Source organism: Monopterus albus, unplaced genomic scaffold (assembly GCF_001952655.1).
Source record: "Monopterus albus unplaced genomic scaffold, M_albus_1.0 scaffold37.1, whole genome shotgun sequence".
In the NCBI taxonomy this organism is placed as follows: Eukaryota; Metazoa; Chordata; class Actinopteri; order Synbranchiformes; family Synbranchidae; genus Monopterus; species Monopterus albus.
Genome location: NW_018127917.1, coordinates 980826 through 1005267, shown reverse-complemented (window position 1 = coordinate 1005267; position 24442 = coordinate 980826). Strand labels below are relative to the sequence as shown.

At 39.9% G+C, this 24442-nt stretch overlaps 1 protein-coding gene across 4 annotated transcripts in view; it reads right to left on the bottom strand.

Moving 5' to 3' along the window:
• Window positions 1–24442, bottom strand: part of ksr2 (kinase suppressor of ras 2) — a 102355-nt gene that overhangs the window by 29192 nt on the left and 48721 nt on the right. For 3 of the 4 annotated variants that reach the window (XM_020598245.1, XM_020598244.1, XM_020598247.1), the window contains 9 exons: window positions 22562–22734; window positions 11134–11203; window positions 9851–9934; window positions 9426–9511; window positions 7217–7237; window positions 6838–6947; window positions 5294–5462; window positions 4565–4606; window positions 2268–2337 (listed from right to left, as the gene is read on the bottom strand). In XM_020598245.1, coding sequence (XP_020453901.1) covers window positions 2268–2337; window positions 4565–4606; window positions 5294–5462; window positions 6838–6947; window positions 7217–7237; window positions 9426–9511; window positions 9851–9934; window positions 11134–11203; window positions 22562–22734 — 825 coding nt within the window. The remainder of the gene's footprint in view (window positions 1–2267; window positions 2338–4564; window positions 4607–5293; window positions 5463–6837; window positions 6948–7216; window positions 7238–9425; window positions 9512–9850; window positions 9935–11133; window positions 11204–22561; window positions 22735–24442) is intronic. The other variant, XM_020598246.1, reaches the window with a different exon arrangement.

Sequence of the window (24442 nt, the reverse complement as noted above, 5' to 3'; positions counted from 1 at the left end):
GCCACTGTTCGATCTCTGCTCTAATGAGGGGATCCTGCCGGCTGCTGGGGTCTGAGACAGGCCCTCATTAACCCTGGGATGAGGCCATTAATGCCAAAGAAATCTGTCAGCTGCCACTGTAAGAGCATACAAAGATGTGGGAAAGGAGGGACAATAGCATTAATTACATCAGAAGGATATGGGTTTCATAACCATGGTAATGTATTCACATTTGTCAAAAGGCAGAGAACCAGAGCATGAGAGTGAGAAAATGAGAAATAAGAGAATTAAAACATTTTCTATATGTTTTCTGCCCAGTTTCATGATCTCCTTTTATGGTTTCTAAATGTTTAGCTTGATCAAGAATGAGCAGAAAAGTCGAGGTAAAAAACGTGCTGCTTTTATTGAGTGATCCCACTGGGGAAATTCATATTTTACACAACCCCCTGCAAGAAGGATGGATTGGAAACAGAACTGGGAAAACAGATTCAGCCCCTGATGTACCCCCTGACACATCTACCAGAGACCCTAAGGGAAACACCATTGCTTGCTTTCTGTTCTTGCAGCCAAAAGCCCAGCTAAAGAGACATAAAGTCACTCAGCTGATTTAATCCCCAGTACAGGTCACATAAACACAAAACGGTGGGAAAAAGGTTGTGCAAGGTATCTGTGCTCATCTCTACACAGCGAATATTTGTTAAAAGTTCAAATATTCCCATCTGCCTGGATTACACCTGAACAAAAAAAAAAAAAAAAAGGCTATAAAATTCAGTGAGCAGAAACCTGCACGCTGCTGCCCAGGGCAAGTGAACCACAGAACTAGCTTACTATCCAACACCGTTCTCACCTCGCTCATGACCTTTACCCTACAGTAAAAGAGTGATCATCAGTCATCAGAATAATTCAGCATTTGTAGGAGACTTTTAAGGCTTACGTGTTTCTGTCCAAAGGGTGATTCTTTGCCCATTTGAACTGGCTGTTTAGAGAATGTAAAACATGTCTAGCTACATTGGTATCAGCTGTTCTGAATATTTTGACAAATATTAAGCAATGATTAATATGCTAACAAATAACAAAAAGATATCCAAGGACTTAGTGGTTAAAGCAACACGGGAGTTGTAATTGTAGAAGGTTTGACAACAAAATAAATGTTGTTTCATGGTCAGCTGTGCCAACTTTACTAGGCTGTATTCCCATTTGGAAATATAATGTACAAATATTTACAAAGAATATCACAATGCAAATGACTAGGTCCCCCTGTCTACACATCTGCAACTCAGTCAGCCCCAGTGTGTCTGCAGAGGCCAGCCTGTTTTGGCCTCATCCTCCCTTTTGCTTTACAGAATAAAACTCCTACAGACAATTGTCACACCTCATGCAAAACTGGCAGCCAGTCGCTTAAAATTCTCTGAACATACAGATAATAATCCTTTTCACATCATAACTGTTATGTTAATGAATGTGCCACTAATAATCAGGGTACTCCAACACAATTGGAGCCTACTGTGTTGCACACATGCCATCCTCTTTGCAGACTTTTAATTTCTTCTGATTCCTATTCATTCCAGACATTGCTTCCCACTTTTTCTCTCACAGCTGGTAGCTACTACGGTAACATGGCATGAAGACTTCAAACGCAGTCATTTTTTTTTTATTCTAAGTATATTTCTAATATGTACTGTACAGTATAGCTACTAATTCAAAAACATCAATACCTTTTGCTCTCCACTAACTAGGACCTTTTCAAGACTGTGCTGATATTTTGAAAATCAAATTTAACTGTGGCATTATTTGCTATTGATTAATCCATTACTAACTCCTGGATATGTTTCATATTTCATCAACATTGGCCATCTGCCTATAGACAGAGGTTCTCTTGCCCTGTTTCTTGTGATAGATCCTAATCTAATTAACATCTGGGTCGAAAGGTATCTCATCACTCCTTCTGTTCTTCCGGTCGTTGTCCTGTGACCACTGGCTTCCTTCAAAGAGCCAGTGGAAATCCAAATGGCATCCCAAGTGTAGCGTGAAGTAAAGGCCATGCCAACATTAGTCTCTGAGTATTCGTCATGTCGGCCCTCACATTGCAATCGTCGCCCTAATAACTGTGCTCCAATACATCTGACCTGGTCTCTGACCAGCAGAAGGAGAGACGAGGGTGCATGCAGATGAGAGGAAGGTAACTGAGAAAAGAGGTGGGTCTGCTGACAATCAGAAGTACTTTCTTAATTTCTTTAAATGTAGCCATGTGGTGTTATTGAATTACTTCTGCAGTAGATTCTACTCACCCCGGTTCAGATAGGACAGGGTGCAGAATGACCTGCGGCGCTCTGCTGGGCGGAGCTTCTGGAGCAACATCTGGAGAGCCACAAAATATCAAACAAATTAGACAAAAAAAAATGTATTTCAGTACTAAATCATTCTAAACACAGTTGCTTTCCATGTCTTAGAAGAGATATCAGCTACAGATACAGGGTGAAAGGTGAAGAGAGGCTCAGACGTCTTCTCTTTTTCATCTCTACTGAAACCTCCTCACAGCTAAAGTACTGTCACTCTCTAACATACTAAACACAGAGATCAGAAGGAGTTGTCCCCTATTTGCTGAGCCAAGGTAAACATTCACACGTGCTGCTTACCTAATAAAGAAATTAAAAACAGAAATACTGTACAATTAAAGCATGATACAGCCTGACCACATACAACACATGTGCCTAGTGTTATGGTGGTGCTACCAATGGAGAAATGTGATGCTGAAATCATTACCTATGTTTCAGGTTGCATTTTTGGTGAGAATCCAGGAGCCTGTGTGAGAGGACTGGTGTCTAAAACATACTCTCTTTAATCAACATTACTTTGCATCTATCACAGCAGGAGTTGGTTATCCCAATTAAGAAACTGGCTGGTAAACATCTACATGAACATGAAAAAATGATTAAAAAATCCTGATTACTGGTTGATACGCTGCCAACTTTTATACTGTACTGCTTTATCTCCAACATTTTTAATCAAACTTACTTTGACCAAATGAATACACTGTTACACACTGTATGTCCTGAACATGTGACATTTTTCAGGCATCAAATTCATTATATAACATGGATGGATGGAAGGGAAATTGTTGTAGGCATCAAGTCGAAAGGAACAATAAATAGATAACTTAATAAATAAGGAAGTAAGTATGATGATATCTAAAGGAGTTCGACTACAGCAAGGAGAATGTTAGTTGTACAATAGAAATCAGTCACATTTTCTCAACCATATTTGATGTCTGCATTTCTTTCTTGACATACTGTATTTTATAGAAAATGTCCCCATGTTGGGAACACTGTGACACTGTGGTGCAGAGCAATTATGTGATATAATTTTACTGCACCATCACAGTATGTGTCTTATCAAGGATTTAAAGCGCGTTTACTTTGATCACAATAAAAGAATATGTAGCGGAGACTGTGGAGCTTGTCATATTATTGGAGAATGAGAGAGCAGGTTGAATTCACCCCACTACTCTTTGGAAGTGCTCCTGTTCAACATGTAAGGAGCGGTACAGTCAGCTATTAGGTTGTCTCTACCTCTGGAAGACATCACAGGATTCACCGTTGCTCTTGCCGCCTGTGTTGGCAGACTCAGTGACACAAAGTGGGAACCACAGAAATCCCTCTTGTTGTAGCACAGTGCATCAATAGCTGGCATTGTTACTACGCAGCAAGGAGGACCTGATTATGTCTTGTGTGTGGAGGCTGCATTGATGTTTGCCTGGGTTTAGTCCAAAGACCAGCAAGCCAGGAGGACAGGAGGCTAGGAGGATAGGAGTGATGTGAATCTGAGCCATCTTGTGTGTCTGCGATCCCTGTGACAGGCTGACAACTTCTGCTGCGTGTTGCTGCTTTCTTTAAAAAAAAAAAAAGTATGCTGCGATATACTCAAGCCCCTTGTGACACAAAAAATGAGCACTTGTGAAAAAACAATGAATGACTAAATTTTAAGTTATACTGTAATCGCCCCTTGGAGGCTTATATAAATGTGTTTTGTTTTCATTTCTAAACAAGGCGCAGTATTTGCAATACATTTAATATGACATGAATGTGAAATTAGTTCCATTCACAGCATGGGTTTAGATTGATGGTACTAACAGTAAGTGGCAGTGTTTGGCCATGTTGTTATGCAGCTCATAGAGGCAGCTGATTTCCTTTAGCTGAGAAACAGACAAAGTACAAGCAGCTACAATAATCAGAACCTGGGTACCGCTATGCATTTCCAAAACCTCCCTCTCCCTAGATCTCAATAACACCTCTTTCTTTTCCTCGCACCACTCCAGGTTGTCTGGGCTGTAATAACCTGCCAAATGAGCAAAGACAGTGTGGTACCTGTGTAGGCAAAAGCAAAGAATCTCGGCACTGACAAATCATTAGGAGGCCCAAATGAGACAAACAATGAGTGGGTGCAGGGGCTGACAGTCTTAAAGCAGACCAAGGTGAGGAGATGAAAATCACCAGCAACATCAAAAAAACCCTCCTCCTCCTCACTCATCTTCGTCTAGTCACAGTGCATTATTGGTAGGGGTAATGATCAATTATAAGGTTCTTACCTGGGAAGATGAACTGCTGTTTGTATTTGAAATAACTGGAAGCTGCAGAAAGAGAGAACAGGAGAGCTGGAGTTTGATCTGAAGCTCATATCTGTTTGTTAGTTTATACTCAGATTAGTTCATAAAAGATTTATGAGACACATTCAAATTTAATTTAGTCTCTCATTATTAATTTATTTGGATTAACCATTTGACCTCTCCTTTGTACTTGGTTTTCACTTCCTTTATTTATTTAGTGACTGCATGTGCCGGCATGCCATATAGTACTATTTTCATACTGGGCTACTCGGATATGCCATAAATTTGCATGTAAGTTGTGTAGGAGTTGGTCTAGGACCGTTTTCTGACACATAAAACTGTTAGCCATGTTTTTAGCCAGGCTAGCAGCATTGCTCTTTGAACAACATTGTCCATCAGTCCACCCTTTTGTTTCAGACTGAAATATCTCAGCATCTTAACAACTGCTAGATGTATTGTCATTAGATTTTACAGACATCCATATTTCGTTTTGTTTTAGTGTACATTTGTTGTTTTACTACAATCACTGAAACAGAATGTCTTGTTTCTATTATTTTCAAGCTTGTTTTTAGATGTTTATCCAAGATGAACACTGGATATATTTATAGCCTTGCAAAATGTTAGTCAAGGCCAAAGGTTAATAGTGTCCTCTGTGGTAACCCTGTCTAACATGTAAATTCGAGTGTATTCAGGTCTTGCACATTCAAATACCTGTCAAGTTGAACTGTTTCTGTTGCCGTGCTGACTGTGGGGAGGGATGCAATGGCGAGGGGGGTGTGGCGCTGCTGGGCAGGGGAGGAGCCGGAGAGGACGGGGTGGAGGAGGTGGTGGATGAGGGGTTACTGCTGGAGTCTGGTTGGTAAGGGACTGGAATGTGATCCTGAGACAGAAAAAAAGAAAGGTCCGATGGTTTCTCCAAACTCCAGTGGTGATTTTGCAAGTTTTAGTCTCTTAATCATAGAAGATTGTGCTCTACTTTATTCTTACCCTTTTTCTGAATCATATCATCAAGTTTCTAGCATGATTTTCTACCTTCCAGGCAGCACTTCCATTAATTTCAGTACTGTATGAAAATCAGCTTGCAGAACTTGAAACTCGCCTGACAGTGGTAATCCATCACAATGAGCAATCTGCTGCCTTTACTTTTTATGCTATCATTGTGTGGAGCTTCTGCTGTGAACAGGAAACATTCCCAAAACAGTCCTGAGAGATGCATTCAAGGATGCTCCAACATCCAAGAAAACAAGGTTAGCTAAAATTGAAACAAGAAAACTACGTCACATGTATTTTTTTCATCATATTTGTGCTTTTGTTCCTTTGCATCTGCTCACTTTGAGTTTTTCCGTTGTTCACTTCTGATTTTACCAGTTCTACATTTCTGAACAAAGATATAAGTTTTACAAAGTGTATTTAGAGTATATACGCAGACCCTAATCTGGTCACTAATTACTGCCTGGAGCTCCTTGCAACTTAGTGGGAGTTATATAAAGCACTTCACTGAACTGAAATACTTGTAGACATAATCATTATGAAGCATGCACTTCTAGGACTTCCAGGGAATCTAGTCCTTTCAACTCAAATTTTCTGAACCATCCTGCAGCCCCTCAAAGATCTACACCACTGTATTCAAACCTCTGACCTTGAGTGGAAACGTTTTGAGCTGTGTCAGGTGTTAATGTTATCACTGCTTTGCACACACAGTGATCCTCTGTTCATTTATCTTTCACTGTGAAATATCTAATGTCACAACAAAGCATGTAAACATTACATGCTTATGCATCCTTAGATGGAAAATTACTCAGGGTGAAATAGTTTCGAACATTCTTGAATAAACAACATATAGCAAAGATAACATTTCTTAAAACCTCACATTCAGCACCTCCACAGGTTCCACATGACAGTTTGATAATACAAAAATTGACTAATGTATAAAAAAGCACATTTTCTTTCATGCACATTTGGTTCACAAGATTTCCATCAAAGCGTTACCAGAATGGGAATCTTGTGATAAACTTTTTCCTCTGGAACGGAACAGAAATTGTTAGATGTGCTGGTTGCAAAATATTCAGTGTATGAAAACAAATCCATCTGTGTAAACATCAGTACTGCTGAAGATATTTTCATACAGATTCATGATCCCCTAGGAAACTCTGGATGACTCATAACCATATTCCAGCCTCCAAAAATGGAAGAAATGTAATATGTAGGGCAGGTTACACATAAACTGTAATACACGGTTTATTTTTTACACCTACCTTGTTGATTTTGTTGGTTTTGGGGAGCGTCTGACTGATGTGCAGGTCTGTGTACCTGAGTGGGTTATTGATGTCACATGGCACTGATTCGGTCCGTACCAGTCGAGCTACTACAGAAATAAATTGTAAAAAATGTAATTAAAAATTAAACAGACCAAAATTGAACAATACACATTGAGGCAGAGTAGGAGAAACTCTTAATCAGGCTGTATTTCTAATGTGAAAAATGAGCAAGTTGCCCCTTCTTGAAAACCACCCATTTGTTATCGCATACAAGCACTTTGTTAAAAAGAACTTTCCTTAAGCAAACTATGTCATTAGGAACTGTCACTTTCCCTTACTAAAGCAGGGTAGAAGAAGTCTAATTAGTGTTCGTTACCTTGAGTTGTTCCTTGGTGATCTTATTTGGGGGAGAAAGGGAGGGGGAGAGGCAGAGAGAGGACAAAAGAATCTCAATTCTGACAGCAGATAATGAGAATTTTTTCAGTGCTGCCTGTGTCAGTACAAACAGTGCATGACGCAGTCACATTTGTCAAACCTAAGTGGCTTAATTAATCAGCAGATAGCTGTCTATCTGCCTAAACCTGCAGAGGCTCTTTCACTTTCTTAATAGGGACTTAAGTGAAAAAATGTCTTTTTAATAGCTCTAAGGATTCAGATACATTAAAATATATTAATAATAATAAGGGCAGAATACAGCCGGGTTTAAAATCTACTTCTGGTTCCGCAGAGTAATTATCCACACAACTCGTTTTGAAGTGATTGGCTCATTGGAGACTTTTTGCCCCTAAAAAATGACAGCGTTTCTACTGTATGCAAGCAGCTTATTACTACCCACACTTTCATTTTATTTGATTGTTAGGCAAAACCTAGCAGCCCTAGTAATTATAAGCACAAATATAAGCCAGGCATGTTGGCTGAAGAGCAACAACGTATGCACAGGGAGGAGGTGACTAAACGCAGGACTCTGACATGAAAAAGCGCCGTTTATTTTCCATTTCAAACCAATAATCAATTTTGTTTGTTTTATCCATGACCACTCTACAACTTTAACAGTGTGTTTATTATTGTAACCATGACGACAAAGGCCTGGCACACCTGCGGTTGGCATGTTCCTATAGGTCATATCAGAGGGTAAGGAACAAACCACCAACAGCATATGGGTGTTTAGGGTGCAGGCTTGGAACAGTAATGACCTTCAGTTTGGGATAGTTGGGCAAGTCACATAAAAACTGTAACCATTCTACTCATATCATTGACTGAAAAAGCACTTACATTATGTCACCAGTCAAGAGCAAAAACTGTGCTTTAACTTGTTTGCTAAATTAGTCTTTAATTTACTTTCATTATGCAGCCCAGGTTTGTCATACATGACACTTTGTGGACATTCAACGGCTAGCTTGACATTAGCCATGGTGACTTCTGTGGTTAACGCGTCATTTGACTCTGAACAAAACCAGGTGATTCCTGAACGAAGGCTTGCTAAGACGCATTTAGATCAGTCAACTTTGCTTGCACTGGGAGGCCCGTTTCTCCATAGCAGCAGGCCCCTGTGCCAAGCGAACACATATCAAGGTGCATTCAGAGGAATGCAAGGTGATTTTAGAGGAACCATGACTGCATATAAATTCATTAGAAGATGCATGTGGGCGTGATTAGACACAAATTGCCTGGGGTGATGCAAATTTAGGTGAGGGTACTCTTTCAACTTGCATGAAAAATTTATGCGTACCCTGAGGCTTTATGAACCTTCTTCATAAACTTACAGATGAGAGGAAAAGGGAGAGAGACCGAATAGAAATGACACAAAGAGCTGGGGTTTCTGCGAGCTGCCAAGCAAACACACACAGGCACACTTCCACAGTCACAAACACACCTGGTGTTTCTATTAAGCTTGCAGCTAACATCTGTATAGTCTGTAATAATGATTGTTTGGGCAACCCCTGATGGATTTTAGTGGATTTTTAATGCACTCTGCTGTCAAATATGAATGATGAAGTGACAATAAGGGTTGCTCTTACAGCACAGGCCCTAAAACCAAAATGGTGCATTGTGTACCAGCTAGGCAAATGCACTTATCTTAACAGGATAACAATGAGATCAGGGGTAAACATTAGAAATATGTAAATTGGCATGTCATAGAAATTGCTGGATGGAATAATGGAATTTCTCTCACAGTAAAACCTGCCTTAATCTTCATATAACAGCTCTATAAATTACATCTGTGCTCAGCTGGTTGTATATGAGGAGGATTACAGCTTCTTATTCCATCTCACTGACTTTCAGCAGGCAAAACGCCCACGTTCTAGACTGCACAAACAATCCAGCGGTCAAATTTGTGCAAATGACCCCAGATGAAAATTTACTTTGCCTTTGCAAACTGAACACATCAAGTTATTAACCATTCAAGCCTACATCAAACTTCTAGAGAGACTGAAAACTCCTAAAGTGCTGAAGTGACAGAGAGTGGTATTAGTAACTGTAATGTAACTGAACTCAACACTGTAAATGACATCATACTGGTCGCCACAGTGGAAAATTAAAATTACTTGAAAGGGGAAGGAAGGGAAATGTTGCATGAAAAATACCTTTGAGGGATTCTCGTCCGCCTCGCTGTATGATCAGTAAATGGCAAGGTGGGGCTTCTTTGGTGCATTTGTTGTGGCACTTCAGCCTGAGTGCATACAAAAGGACAGGGGATTTGGTTAGTGTTTGTACTGTTGCTATTATTATTTTAGTTCGTTTACACAGCGATGAAACCTATGCAAGTGGGATCATGAACATGTGATAAAACAGACGAGAGCTGCAAATTGCTAATTTATTCAAGTGAGATAAAAACAAAAGGGTTTGTAAATGTGTGCCACATAGATAAACAATCAAAATAGAAAAGGGAAAGGCCAAAGAGAAGCACAAATAAAGAAAGACACATCAGTAAATGTGTGTGAGCAGACACAAATCACGGCCACCATTGAGTGGTATGTAAAACACATAGTGTTCCAGTTTTGATACCTACTTGCAGTTTTTACATTTCAGTCCAAACAACATTCCCTTTCCACATACTATGCATGTCTGGGACATCCAGTACTTGGTGGAAAACCTGCAGGCAAAGAAGAGTGAGTGAGATAAGGACATTTTAACAAGCCACCACATCACTTTCAGCTTACTGCATATCTCTATGACAGCTAGGAGCTGTGGCTCACCGTGACAAGAGCACTGTCTCTGACCTTTTACTGTTACAACACTCTCTCATTATGACAGACAGCTTTCGCTAAAGGTGGCTTCATATTCTTTGCATAACCTTTCTGTGAGAGTAATAGGTGCCTGAAGAAGCTACTTCTGTAAATGTGTTTATCTTCCTAAGCTCACCTGTTGATTTAATTTGGGCCCATTTTATTTTCATTTTTCAGGGTGCGAATGAACATCTCACAGAGTTGCTGTGCAGCGCAAGACAAAGGCCACGAGGTTTATATCAATACAACAATAACTCAGAGTGATGGGAGCGTGGAGGCTTGTGCCACCCTTAAAGAGTCCAACACAGTCACTTCTCAACCAAACAAATCCAAAATGTGCTCTGCAGCAACAATAAATTATTGGCTATATTTACTGATGGCGACGGCTGTGTGCCAGTAGTGCGGCAGGCTGGGTAATGGCAGGTGAGTGATGTAGCTTGACAGAATCCAAATCTATTTATTGGGCCGCTGCTTTGCCTCAGCTGAATGATACAACTCCATCCAACCCCTAACAGATTGTTAGTGGACTCTGCTGTCAAAAATGAGCGATAACAATAAGAGCAGATTCAACACACAGAAACATTCTTACAGCACAGAGGAAGCCCTAAAACCAAACTGGTGCAATGTACCACAGCTGTGCAAAGGCACTTGTCCTAACAGGATAACAATGAGGTCGAGAGTAAATGTTAAATATATAGAAATTGACACGTCATAGAGATTGTTGAAGTGGAATGTCTCTTAAAACCAGCCTTAATCTTCAAATAACAGTTCTATGAATTGCTCAGTTTGGTTCCATATCATGGGGCTTACAGGTTCTCTTTCCACTTTGCTGACTTTCAGCAAGCAAAACACCCACGTTCTGGAGGTTGCTAAGATCCCACAACTAATACAATATTGTTTTACTTTTTAGATCGCTAGCATTTCAAGTCAAACAGGGTGAAAGAAAAAGACACACAAAGACAATGACGTATACAAGAACACTTTTTAATTGAAATGGAATTTTATCAAAGACGTACGAGTGGCAAACTCGAGGTACACACTCACCCAAACACTTCTTTAGGCTTACCTGTGTTTTATTGAGTTTCCCAGATCTCTTCGGGGAATCTGCGGGGACCAGCGAGGCACTGAGAGAGTGTCTGCACAGAAGGAGACAGGAGAGAGGAAAGGTCATTATGATTCTCCTTTTTTTTAGTTACATGGTAACACGGACAGAACGTGCTTCAGAATCAACTAAATGTCTTGCGTTAAACATTCATTTAGCACATATGGCCTGATTTGGTAGCAACAAATTGACATTTTGGTGACAGACTTAATCAGCTGTTTGCATTTCATGTATGCCATTAGTCATGACTCACTGTCAGCTCATCACTGTAAATGAGATGTGTGTTTCTCCATAAATATTAAAAACATCAGCATCTTATCTTTCATGCTTCAGGTCAGTGTGGACTTTTTCTGTATTAAACGTAGAGACCTCCACTGGTTTTTCTCTGGCATTGTTTTAGGAGTACATTGGGAAATCTGTGAAATATTCTTTTAAGCAGCATTTCAAAGACTGTTGGCTTCTATTGATGCTGCTTCCTGTTCCATGTTTTGTTTTGGTTCACTGTATTTATTCATCTCTAAAATGTCCAAAGTATAACAGGATATAAACTAAACAAGCCATGTGGAGTTTCTGCAGAAATTTAAAATAAAACACTAACAAGACCTTGCATGATGCAATTTCCGGAATGACCTATGACTTTGTCAGCATTTTTCAGCATTCCTGTTTTGTTATTAAATTATTGGCAGCCAGCACATCATCAGAGTGTACTATGGATATCCGCCACATCGAGCCACCTTCACAGGACATGCAGCGTAGGCTGCCATTCTCACCTGGTATTAAGAGGTGGCACATAAATGTAATGGTTTGCTCAGTCACTGCAAGCACTAATGGACCAAGCAAAAGGTTTTTGTTGTGAAACCCTTTTGAAGCGAGAGTTCCTCACAATGGAATACAGGTAGCACAAAAGTAGCCTTATCAAGAGACAGATCTCTAGACCGAAACATGCAAACGATTCAAACGGGCAGTTTGGACAGGACTTTGACATTTTAATTCTGTTTTCAGCCCAGGGCCTGACAGAGTGCATTAGAAAGAGCTGGCTTTTACTGGATGTTACCTCATATAGTCTTTATTGTTGACTGATGTAAATGCTCTGCAGGCTGAACTGTCTTTATAATGCACTTCCTTTAATTATTTGTTTATGTAGAGTATGTCCATACTGCATCTATCAGAAAATATTTTTGTGAATTTATCTGTGAAACATTAACTAACAATGTATTTTGCTTGTTTTTCCTCTTGATACAATATCTGCTCATAGCAACTCGGGCACTCACAGCAAAGTTTAGGGAACGATCATACTTGGTTTAAAGAACAAACACAATGAAACATACAGATTAGACATGTATATTCTCTGTACCATCTCTCATCTTTTGCATTTTCTTGTCACTTCCAGTTTTGATTGGAAAGTGTGCGTGTGTGTGTGCATTTGAAATGAAAAAACATACAGAGGAGAGGAGGAAAAGGGGTCTCAGGAGTCAAATATGTAATAATTGAGTAATTTCCTAAAGACCTTTATGCCAAGTTATTTACGAGTATTGTGTTGTTTTTAAGATGGAAATGAATGCTGGAAGATGGGAGAAGAGAGCACTTGAGATTTTCTGTGTGTGTGGGTGAAAGAGATCAAAAATAAATCAGGGAATTATGAGAATAAACAGTAAGCAAACAAAAAAAACAAAAAAGTTCATTCCTCAATGCATCAAACTCCTAATACCTTGAAAATGGCACTGTGGGCCAAGGTGGGCACCTGTGTATATGAGGATCACTTCAATTAAGCTGGAAGGAGAAAGAGCTCTGAGTTGGTTTCAGACAGAAATCTCACAATATTGTGCAAAAAGAATGAATCATCTATGGATTTGATGATGCCAGTTTTCATATTCACAGGTGCTTCATTGTATTTTTAGTAGAATTGATCAGAAAAGACATTAAGATTTGTTGTTGAGATGCCAATGTTCCTCCTAGATGAGTCTTGAATGACTCAGAAATTGGAGTAGTCAGATGAAACTGGTTTCAGAAAGTGGTGGCAGAAGTACTCTCACTGACTTTAACCTCATGGGGTAGAGCCAAACAGACAAATCTAAAAGAAAGAAGGAGCTCCACTCATAATCTAAAGTTGGCAGTGATGGTTTCAGTCGTACAAGCTTTTTACTGTAGATAGCTAAAATAGAAAATACCTACCGACTAATGTGGTTAGCCTGAACATAGCCTGAAGGGCAACTGCATTCAAAACTATCTTTTTTTAGTAGTAAACTATCTACGGTGTTAGTTGTCTCACATAAAATAATGTCGTGTGAGTTATAGCCCTTAACTTTAACATGTGGTGGTTTCCATTAATTATGTATTGTTTGGAGCGGCATTTGTATTCTTACTTTGCCAGAACCACAGCTATGAACCAAGGCTGGACACCACTGGGTCTATCCGAATTTAGCCTGGGGCATGTAATGTAAAATAACAACTTAGTCTGATTTTCTAAAACTATTCTACCCCTCCCAGTTGTCACATTTTTCATTTGACAAGGGCCACAATCAGTCTTACTAACTGATTACAAGGCACTGAGTAATCGTCAGTCACTGACAATGCTAATCTCATGGGCCCACTAGTGTACAGCATTTCCTGGTTTCTGAAACGCCCTTCCTCCTCCTTCAGTCTCTCTAGAGGCTTGGTGTCTTCTCTTTGCACTCCGACGCATTGCTCAGTTATACTTAATCAACTTGATAACTCAATACAGAGGGGGAAATGACATCATCTGCTTCTTGTTGGCGACTGGCAGATGACTGGACTTGTCGGCAGCGTGGTCAGGCCTGATCATCACTGTGTGTATGGTGACAATTCCAAATTATCGTATGTGTTGCCTGAGGAAGCACGCTCGCACACTTGCCAGTCATATAAAAAAGTCTGAGAAATGACAGAAATCTTCAGACATGCAGTATTTGTGTGCAGGTGTTTTGTGACAAGGGTTTAAATGTGCACCTTCTCTGTGGGAAATGGCCTTTGAAGCAGCATTTAACGGTGACGGCAGAGTTCGCCACTTCCTTGGTGGATTCACATTGCCTCCCTAACACGAGGGAATCTTAGGAAAACAACCTCAGACTCACTATTTACTTTTTGCTCTCAATTAGAACTTCAACAGCCTGGGAGCATGTTGGACTGGTGTATTTAACAAATCCATAAATAAATCTAACTTAATCAAAATATTCTGTTTGGCATTACATGAAAGAGAAACGAAACTGGTGAGTAAAGCACATGTGTGTGTGTGCATGTGGACGTACATATACATCTTATATAAGTATCCAGTCATATAAACAAGGTAAAACCATGAAAACCTTGGGATATAAAAAATCAATGCAGGTAGTTTCTAAGTGAACGTATGCATGTGTGCATACATGCCTGGTATTACTCCCACTGTCAGCCTTGCCTCCTTTGTGGGGACCATATGCTGCCCCCCACCATGTAAATCATCGAATTTTAGTGTGATGGTTAAAGGTTAGATGTTGGGTCAGGGTAAGGCAAGTAATGGTTTTGGTTAGGGTTAGGAAAATCTCCAGAAAATTTAAATCAATGTAAAATCCACATGAGAAATTAACAAAAAACATATGTCTGTGTGTGTGTGTGTGTGTGTGAGACAGATGAGCCTGAAGTAACTGAGAAACCCCAAGGCGCCAGACAACAGTGTCCTCCTCCATCTTTTCGGATTGGCCTCAGCCTAATTAAGCCGAGGCCTTCCTCCTTTTCTCTCCTCCACTGGCAAGTCACATGACAAACAGCAGGCCACAGGGTTGACTATGCACACGTGTGTGTTTGTGTGTGTGTGTGGGGGGGGGGGTCAGAGAAATGTAACTACACTGAAAAATGACAGAATATATGTTTCTGTTTGTGTGTGGGTTAAACAGAACAGGACGTGTGTGTGTGTGTGCAGAGATGAAGAAACTACTCGAGTCTAGGAGCCTATTTAGAGCCAAATATAGTTTAGTTGACGTTAGACTGAGATGCTTCTCCAAGTGATTGACTGAGCGCTAATTCCCCATGGAGGAGAAATTTTTCCTGTGGGTAAAAGGGAAAAGAGTGGCGTGTATGACAGATAAAAAAAGAACAAGATTCAGACGGTACAACAAGAAAAAACACAAATTCTATTCATTCTGAGTGTTAGCACTGTCACCAAGTCATTTCACCCACGCCGACTCTCATCATGATCAGAATCATAAAGGTCCGACAGCTCAACGGGCAGAGTGCAGCAGTTTGGTGGTTTGGATAAAAGCTTCAATCAAACCAACGCCATAAGTGGCACAATATCATTAAGAGATAATAAATAGCGTAAGATGGGAATACCAAACAAATTCAGCACAAAACAACACAAGAGTGAGAAGCTGAAGCCTGAGACTGACTCCATGCTGCAGACTGTGCAGAGCAGCAGAAGTGAACAGGACTGTACAAAACGTGTGGGCGTTTGCTGCACAACATGCTGCATTATAGCATGAGTGTTATATGAGCAATGTGAGCTCCTGCACAATTGTTCTCAAACCTTGTTTTTAATGAGACTTTTTACAGGGTGAGTAAAGACAACCGAACAAGTACTTGTTTGCAGCGGCAGCAAGAAATGAACTAGGAGAAGGGTGGAAATAGACTGGAGAGTTTTCTTCCCTGTCCCTGTGTGAGAAAAAAAACTCGGATGAACAAAAAAACAAAGCCAGGTTCCACAGTTGCTATGGCAACAGCTACACGCCAATCAGCCTTTTTGCAGAATATTGTGCTGTCATCTTTGACGAGCAAGAGCACACACACATTTACAAGTAACTTGCATACACAAAATCCCTGTGATATCTGACAATAGCAATCATAGTGCTGGAAAAATAGCAATTACCTTGGATGAAATGAGTATCTCCACACAACTTTATACAAAGTGGGAGTTTTTTAAGAGTGGCAGTTAAAGTGTGCCAGTGAGACAGAGGGGAGGAGGGACAGGAGGACAGATGATGCCTGGAGGCCTAATGGCTCGGTAGAGATTTCCTCAGTCGGAGAACTCAAATGGCTTGGAGCACGCAGACGAGTAAACCGACCGACAAAGAGAGCAGGTTTTGGTGGAGAGGCCAATCTGACGCTACGCAGGGCTTGGCAATGGTCCCTCTGGCAGATGTAGCAGAGGCCCATAGCTCTTGAGCAACACTGATGACAAACAACTAAATGTTTTAGCAAATATAGCTACCAGCGTTCACTGTCTCTTAATGGGCTGTGTTTCGACCAGGCTTTTAGGTCTTCTATGAGCTTTTTTTTTTATATCAAATTGAAAAAATGGTCATATAAAGATCCTAAAATGGATTGGAAGGATGCTTTACTGATGCAGACAGATGGGAAGCTCAAATGTGCATGCAACATTCAATGCATCATGACCAAACAGTATGAACACTTCTAACGTCTATGCTGTAGAAAATAGCTTTGATGGTGAGTTAAATGTTATTAAAATCTGTTGCTTTGTCACACGTCCCTGCTGTCAAGTTGGCTATGATAATAGTTTGCTCAGATTAACTGTTACAGCTCAAAGGTTATCAGAGGCTAAAGACTATTCCAATGTTGCTGGGTGCAGAGTTTGCAAAGTTCACAGTGAGAACAAGGAAGGTTTTCCAACAAAAACAGTATTTCAGTATAGATACAATTGCGTCACAGCATCCACAAATGCTCCTCTGATACTGTTTCTAATGCTTGTTCTAGGAACCAACATAGTAACTATTGACCAGGCCACCTCCTTATTGACTGGTGTTTATGACCTCCTCTGCAGGGTTTCATTAGCTGGAGTGAAGTGAGAACTTAATGCAAGAGTGCTGTGCTAGAAAGTATTTTAAGTCACACCAGCAAAACATTTAATTCAAGGAAACAGGATTTGTTTACTTGATGCTGCAGAAAAGGTGTAAATAAAATCATTACACATTTTTTAACAACACAGGTCATTCTATTAGATCAAATTGTTCTGGTTTATAGGAAAAAATGCATCACATTGTGGAAGTAAATATATTTTTTCATCAGAGCTAAGATAAAAAAAAAATCTTTTTGGTCTAAGCTATAGTTGAAAGGCTGACAGATGCATTTTGATTACTGGTTCACACTGCACAATTACAAGTGAACAAGACATTACAAATACTGTATATAGAGTAGAAAGCGCATTAAGAGTTTTATAGTTTCTAACTGAAAACAAAAAAAAGATTTCTTAACGATACAAACATGTGGCTCTCCATGGATGAGTCAGTACGTCAACATTCAACGTGTGATACTATGGCTGAATGACTACCTTTTGCATAAAACTGTGCATCTTTGTAGAAATAGCTCATTTTCCACACACGGTGTTAAATTTACCCATTATTTGTTTGCCAATTCTCAAAGAACCTCAATTGTGGTGCCACTTTTGGTTGCTAGGGTATCTGTGACGCAACTGCAGGGCATCTATGGGAGGTTAGGGAGAGTGGATGATGTCATCAGAACATGTGCAGAAATTAACAATGCATGTTGTGCATAGAGAAAATGAAGAACATTTACTGTAAGTTATTTAGATCCACAAGCACACACTCAGACTCCCACACACACTCTCTTTCTCCATCTTTCTCTCTCTCACACACACAGCGGTTTTGCTGCAGGTGTGTGTGTCGATTGAATCCCAGGATTGGTACCGCAAATGAACATAAGACATCATCACAAGTTGGGGTGTGTAAGCTCAGAAAGCCTGAGGCACTAGAGGTGAGCCGTCCATGGAAAATGTCTCTCTGTGGCCACCATAACTGTTCACACTGGACAAACAATTATTTGTCATAACACCTGGAGCAAAAGAAAAAAACACTGAATCGGAATATTTATCATTCAAAGTTGACCATGAGGGAGAACAACAAAAACAACAGGATGTTGTCCTTGTTTGGAAAAAGTAAAATTAGTTTTTAAAACTTCTATTGTGGCTACATAAATATAAGCAAAATACTGACGCAAGTCCAGTCCACAGCCACTCAAATGTCCATTGTCTCTAGACTTTAGCTTGTATGTGCATGAAATCACTTCCCTTTTTGCAGGCGAGACCCTGTTCGTTCATTTCATGGTCCAGGTTAAAAGCCTTTCTTTCCTGAATTCCTTTTATGAGCCTAGAATCAGAGTAAATGCAGGCTACTAAGCAAAGAGATAAAGAGGTAAAATTAAAGGCCACATCCACCCTCACAGGTGGTGTTTTTGGCTCATCAGAGCTCTGCTTGTGATAATGTGAGGTCACAGGACTTTATCTACTAATAGACCTTGCTCACAGCAGACATTCTGGTATGTCATTAAAGCACAGCTGTAATAAATGACATCAATAATTGGGTGAGACACCTCTAGGGTCCTGCTGTTGTGCAAGTTAGCCCAATTGCATGGCTTAGTGGGACACATATTGGAGCTGTGTGACATTTATGCATCATATACTATCTGCAAAAATTCCCATAATGGAAAAGAAATAGCAGAGTCCATATCCCGTACACTACACCTGTCACTGATGATGACACAAAATGACAATGATTTATACAATAACTGCCTGAAATCTCAATTTACTGCTCATTCTAAAGTGTTTTGATACACTGGGAGAAGTTGATGAGTGAATATAGGAGAGGTTTTTGACAAGGCCAGAGAGATGTCAGACAACAATGCCAACCTTATCTTATATATAGACTGAACATCAGCTCCCAGTATCAGCCATCTGCATCCTCCCTCCAAAACCCAACCACTGTGCACATCCGAGATCACCTGAGCAAAGGTACAATGGTGTGAATTCTTTATGCAATGTATCACATCATAACCAGACTATCACAAACAGTACACATATTTTAAAAGCCAAACAAACTCCTGGGAAGGCACTGACGTTTCAGCTTTGACTGGGCACTGACTCATCCCGAGCAGACCGTGTTTGGTCACCACGGCCAGTCTTGTGGCTCCTCCATGTCTTTTGATTCCAGTGACTACACAGTGTTAAAGCTGTTGGCCGAAGGATCCTGAAGTGAGATGGCAGTGATATCGTAATCCTAAACATAGACTCAGAACGGATGTTTAGCTTGGCTGACCGGGCACACACACATGCCTGTCTATACACGCACATGAGCATTCGCACAGAAACAGACACGTATGCCATTCCTAAAAATAAGACATGGAGACTTACATTGCAACTGAGCAGGTCCACAGGAAAAACAGCTTTTCATTTTATCTTTATCCAATCAACTACAAGTACAGTGAACAAAATTTCTTCTATTGTTATAGTGCTAAGCTCTATTCAGACAAGTACTCTCCAGATATATCATTGCATTTTCTTTCTCTAATTCCAAAAAATCTATTATTAACGCATTAATATTGTCAAAGCAAATGGAACACACAAAGAGAAATCACATGAATAAGAAGTGTGCCCACTGAATCCTCCCAGAAAGCCTGGAGGAGCCTATGAACAGGTACGACTCCTCCAACCTTCAGAGCTGTCTACAGCGGATGGCTGATCTTGAATTTTAGGAATACAGGGAGGTTTCCAAACCAAGCTGTGATCCTCACTGTGTCCAACAAAACTTTCTAGTACAGCAGGATTAAAAAAAGCAACATGCACTTCCTCTAACTCCTGAAACTCTCCATCTACGTAAGAAGAACTATCTCTCCTATAGCCTGGAGCAGACGCTGTTAACTTGGACGCTCCAGCTCAGTGGGTTGTCAGTACGCGCTCCCACACATGTACAGGTGGAGACTTGGGAGATGGCTTGATTGGGAATGACTGTAGGCTTGTGATCATTATTTACAGCTTTGTGATCAAATATCATGGCTTTAAATGTTTAACATTTAGATTTACACACCAGACTTTCTATCTGTACCTGATGCTTAAAGGAGAGTAAAACATTTCCACATAAAAAAGTGGTGAATTCTAATGTCCAAGCATACAGTGTTGTTTATGTACGTCTGTCTATGCATCATGTTGCTGAAGATGTGAACTGTGCTGACCTACCTTCAGGTCAAATCCAGCAGCGTAGGATCCACATTTTCCTCTCAGAACACCACATTTTATACATGAAACCAAGACGTGAAGGTGCGGGACCAATCCACATCTTGTCTATACTGTGACATTTGGTTAACAGGCAAAAGAGTGACTCTGACTTTAGCAGGTGATAAACGACCTTCATGAAAATGTCAAGATGCCTTTCCGACTCAACAACAACTGTGACAACTGTGACATTAGCAGCGCAGTTCATGGCGCCGGCTTGGTTTGTTTCGACTGAGATGCACACAAAATAGCTCTTATGAGACACTTCAGAGACACTCTAAGTCAAAATGCAACCCAAATCAGGTGAAGCAAACAAACTTCAGTGACAATTTTAAAAAACTGAATTTGAAATCTGACAGCAGTTCTTTTTGCCTTGAAAGCCATAGTGTTGGTATGAATACCAGGCATCATAAACTATGGTGAGAAGCACAAATGTGTCATCAAACCTTCAGAACATAAAGGAACTACAATCACTTCTTCCCAAATCGACTGTTCAGCCTGGTGGAAGGGCATCTTATGGCTCAAGTACAGTAACAAACCTAATAACAAACCACCTTTTATTAGAGTCTGTAAGAGTAAGTAATGATTCTTAAGCGGTTAAAAATAATGTGCTCATGCTTTAAAGGTCAGCTATACACCATTATTTAGAAAATCGTTTGGGTTGTCAAATTGTGAGAAACCTCTCTGGCTGATGGATCATTAATAATCAATGCACTCAAAGGTTATTGACTACAGAATCTGCAGTTGTAAATGTTAAACGGTAATTAACATCAAGTCCAACAGAAAAAAAGCAGGTCTTTGGTTATTATAAACGTTAATAAATTAAGGGTCTTTTTACAATCCATCAAGTCACAAATTGTAACTATTAATAATCTGTTAACAAAAACATTTGTGGTATATTTTTGCTACACTTTTCCAGAAGATCCCAGATGAAACAGCTACTTTGAGCTGTGGTTTTGCTCTATAAAGCACTAGTAAATAAATGATTAACTACTGATAATGACATTTATTAATACATATGAACCCTCTGTGCAGAGTACCTTATTACAACCTTACTATAAAGTGGTGCTGAAAACTCAACCTTCCACAGTGTAACGGTTCACTTACTCTTAATACACATGCATGAGTTCAACTTGATCTCTGCAGGGAAGCTTTTTAAAAAATCTCAACAGCTGCATTTTTTTCAATCAAGTACATCCTTGTTTCTCTGTCCTCTCATGCATATGGTGTGTGATTATTCCATGACGTGCCTCTGCTGACAGATATGCCCCTCCGGGCCTCACACAGCAGTTACTCAAGGTCTACAACTAGTCACAACACTAAGTGACGACCATTCATCAATCCTTTCTTGACACTACCTCAGTTATTTCCTATTTCTCTGCCTTTCCCAATTTCCTCCTGAGTCTAATGACTTCCACACTATGCCGTTAATGCATCAGCTAATAAGTCTGACAGGGTGCGGCCACACACCACGTCTGGTCATTATGGCATGGCCTGATTGTTCATTTGTGGCATTTTCCAACAGGGCTGTACTTAAGTGTGTTTTTAGTAAAACAAATTGAGGTGTTAAGAATGATTATAGGAGCTCATGTTTATTAGTGTGGATGTTTGCTGATTTTCTAATACCTTTGATTGTCCCTTTTTTTTATCCTTTACATTGTACTGCTAGTGGTTCAGTCAAAGGAAAAGATGAAATTTGGCTTGTCAGACCAAAACATCTCTCTCCTCATGAGGACATTTAGTCCTGGGGCAAATTGTTGTCATTGCAACAGTGGCTGTGATTGATGTTATCTGTCAGCTAAATGTATGGGACAGCAGTATCACATGAGACGTTTAAGCAGAAACAGATGTGAGCATAGGCTTTAGGATGAGAGGGGACACACAGTTAGCCTCCATGTTCCTATGTAAGATCAACTGTGTAATGTCCACACTGATGAGAAATGAGGATGAGATGCATTACTTAGGATAAGAAGGTTATAAAATAGGAATAATCATTGTGTTTCCAAGTCCAGTGCATATGATCTCCTGTTGTATTGTATTGGAACTGAGCTCAAAATAAAGCCTGTGCTGAGAATTAAACATCTCTTTTGAATTCTTTCAGCTACAATCTGCCTAATAGAACCAGTGAAGTGGAGAACTTAGTTTGGTTATGTGCAGATGTCAAGGCAAGTCAATGCTACAAAGTTGAAAACTAATATTAGACAACTGTTGCAAAGCTAGGAACAATCACAACACATGACGTCCCAGAAACGAGACACTGTCTGAGAACTACATAAGCAGATGTCAGAGGAGCTAGAATCTGAAAAAGATATATTAAAGGCATCAAAAAACTCATTTCATAAATGCTCGAGTGTGAGCTCATTAACAACAAAAAAAGAGATCACTTACTTGCAGAGGGTGTTTCAGCATGGACAGGAGGCGTGGAGGGGATGAAGGAGGGGAAGAAGAAGGATCGCAGAGATCGCTCATTGTGAAGGGGCGAGCGCTGCGTGGGCAGATTCTCACAGCTGCCCACGCTGCTGTGGATCTTAAGGTTCAAGGGCTTGGTCTTCTTCTTGGCTCTGAGTGAAACAAGACGAAAAGAAAACATGATCAACAGATTATTGGTGTACACTCAACAAACTAATGAAAAAAAAAAGCTATTTAGTGAGATTAAATATCTGGACCAAAACAGTCTGAACCTGTGTGCTTTTGTGATTAGGTGTGAAAATGTACGACACTGAAGCTGTACGGCCCTGATTTCCTGTTTTCATTTTTGACAGATTAAAGCTAAGACAATAATGCTCAAATAAAACACAAAATAGTTCACAAATAGTTATGGGCACATCTGTTGCTGGAGTAATTTCTGTCCTCAGATGGTTGAAAAAACAGAAGACAGCGCAAAGGAGTCTGGCTATGAATTTCTTAAGCATTTGTAAGGATATGCCCCCTCCTTTTTTAAAATAAAAGAATCCAAGTTTTCAACCATCTTTTCAGCATTTGTACTGTACCACTGACAGAATCAAGGTGCAAAAGGCTTCAGTCTCAGTCACACAGGATTCATACCAGTTACCAGTTTCTCCACCTCCAGTCCTTGTTTTTACAGTCATAGTAAAAAAAAAGTACACCCCCATTCATCAGGGGCTAAAAAACAATTGTGTGGACCTCACCAACTTCTATATACAAATAAAATAACCTCAGATTTCAATATGTGGTCAGTGTTTCCCAAAAGTAAACCATCATTCAGAAACCGGGTGGGAAAATAAAAGTAGCCCATATAATTCAGTAACAGCTGAAACCACCTTTAGTATAACTTGATGTAAATGTTTTCTGTAGGACTTCATGAGTCTCTCAAATTGTTCTGGAGAAATTTTGGCTCTACAACATTGCTTAAGTTCATATTAAAACTTATTTTTTACTTCACTTTCACACCTACTCAGTCCGGGTGTATGCATGGTCAGAAGTACCCATGAGGTGCACACATTCTGTTTTTATACATACCAGTTTATGTGTGGGAAAAGGCATACGCATAGTTTTTGTGTGTACGCATCATTTATACATTTGGCCCCAGGTGTTGTGAGGCAGGAATAGAGATGGAGGTTGTTTTTAAGTTTTGTCTGTAAACGGTAACAACATTAAACCATGTGAGGGGAAGAGAGAGTCACAGTCTGAGGTTTATTTTGTGACAGGACTGCTGGGATCAAGGCTTGGCTTTCTGGACTAACCCACATAACACCCAAGAGTCTCTGTTATATTCCTACTTGCTGGTAAAAGCTTGTAAATAACTTTAAATCAGTATTTCATGTCAAATCGCAAGTCACCAATAATTTTCCATAATCACCAGCTTCTGTTTATCAGCCTGCTTGCTTTTTGGAGACCTGTCATTTCAGAATGGGTTTTGGGTAATTAAGCTTGTAGTGCAGTTTGTCTTTGTCAGCTTGTCATAAAATGTATTCTAATAACACTTGAGTGTATTTTAGTACATTACTGATAGGTACACAGAAAAAATATGTAATTTGATATCATTTGAAAAATATCTCAGTTTACCTTCTGCTTACTTATGCATTTATTGTCTTTTTGAGCTCCAGCATACAACTCCTCCTCCAACCGATATGACCCATATGGTAATTTGTCCCTTTCCTCTCATTCGACCCATAGGAGCGTCTCCTCAAACAGCTGCTCAAACAGGCAGAGTTGCAACAACTTCACCAACATAATAATAATAATAATAATCACCTTTATTTGGCCAAGTATGTTACACGCAAGGAATTTGTTTCCGGTACAGAAGTG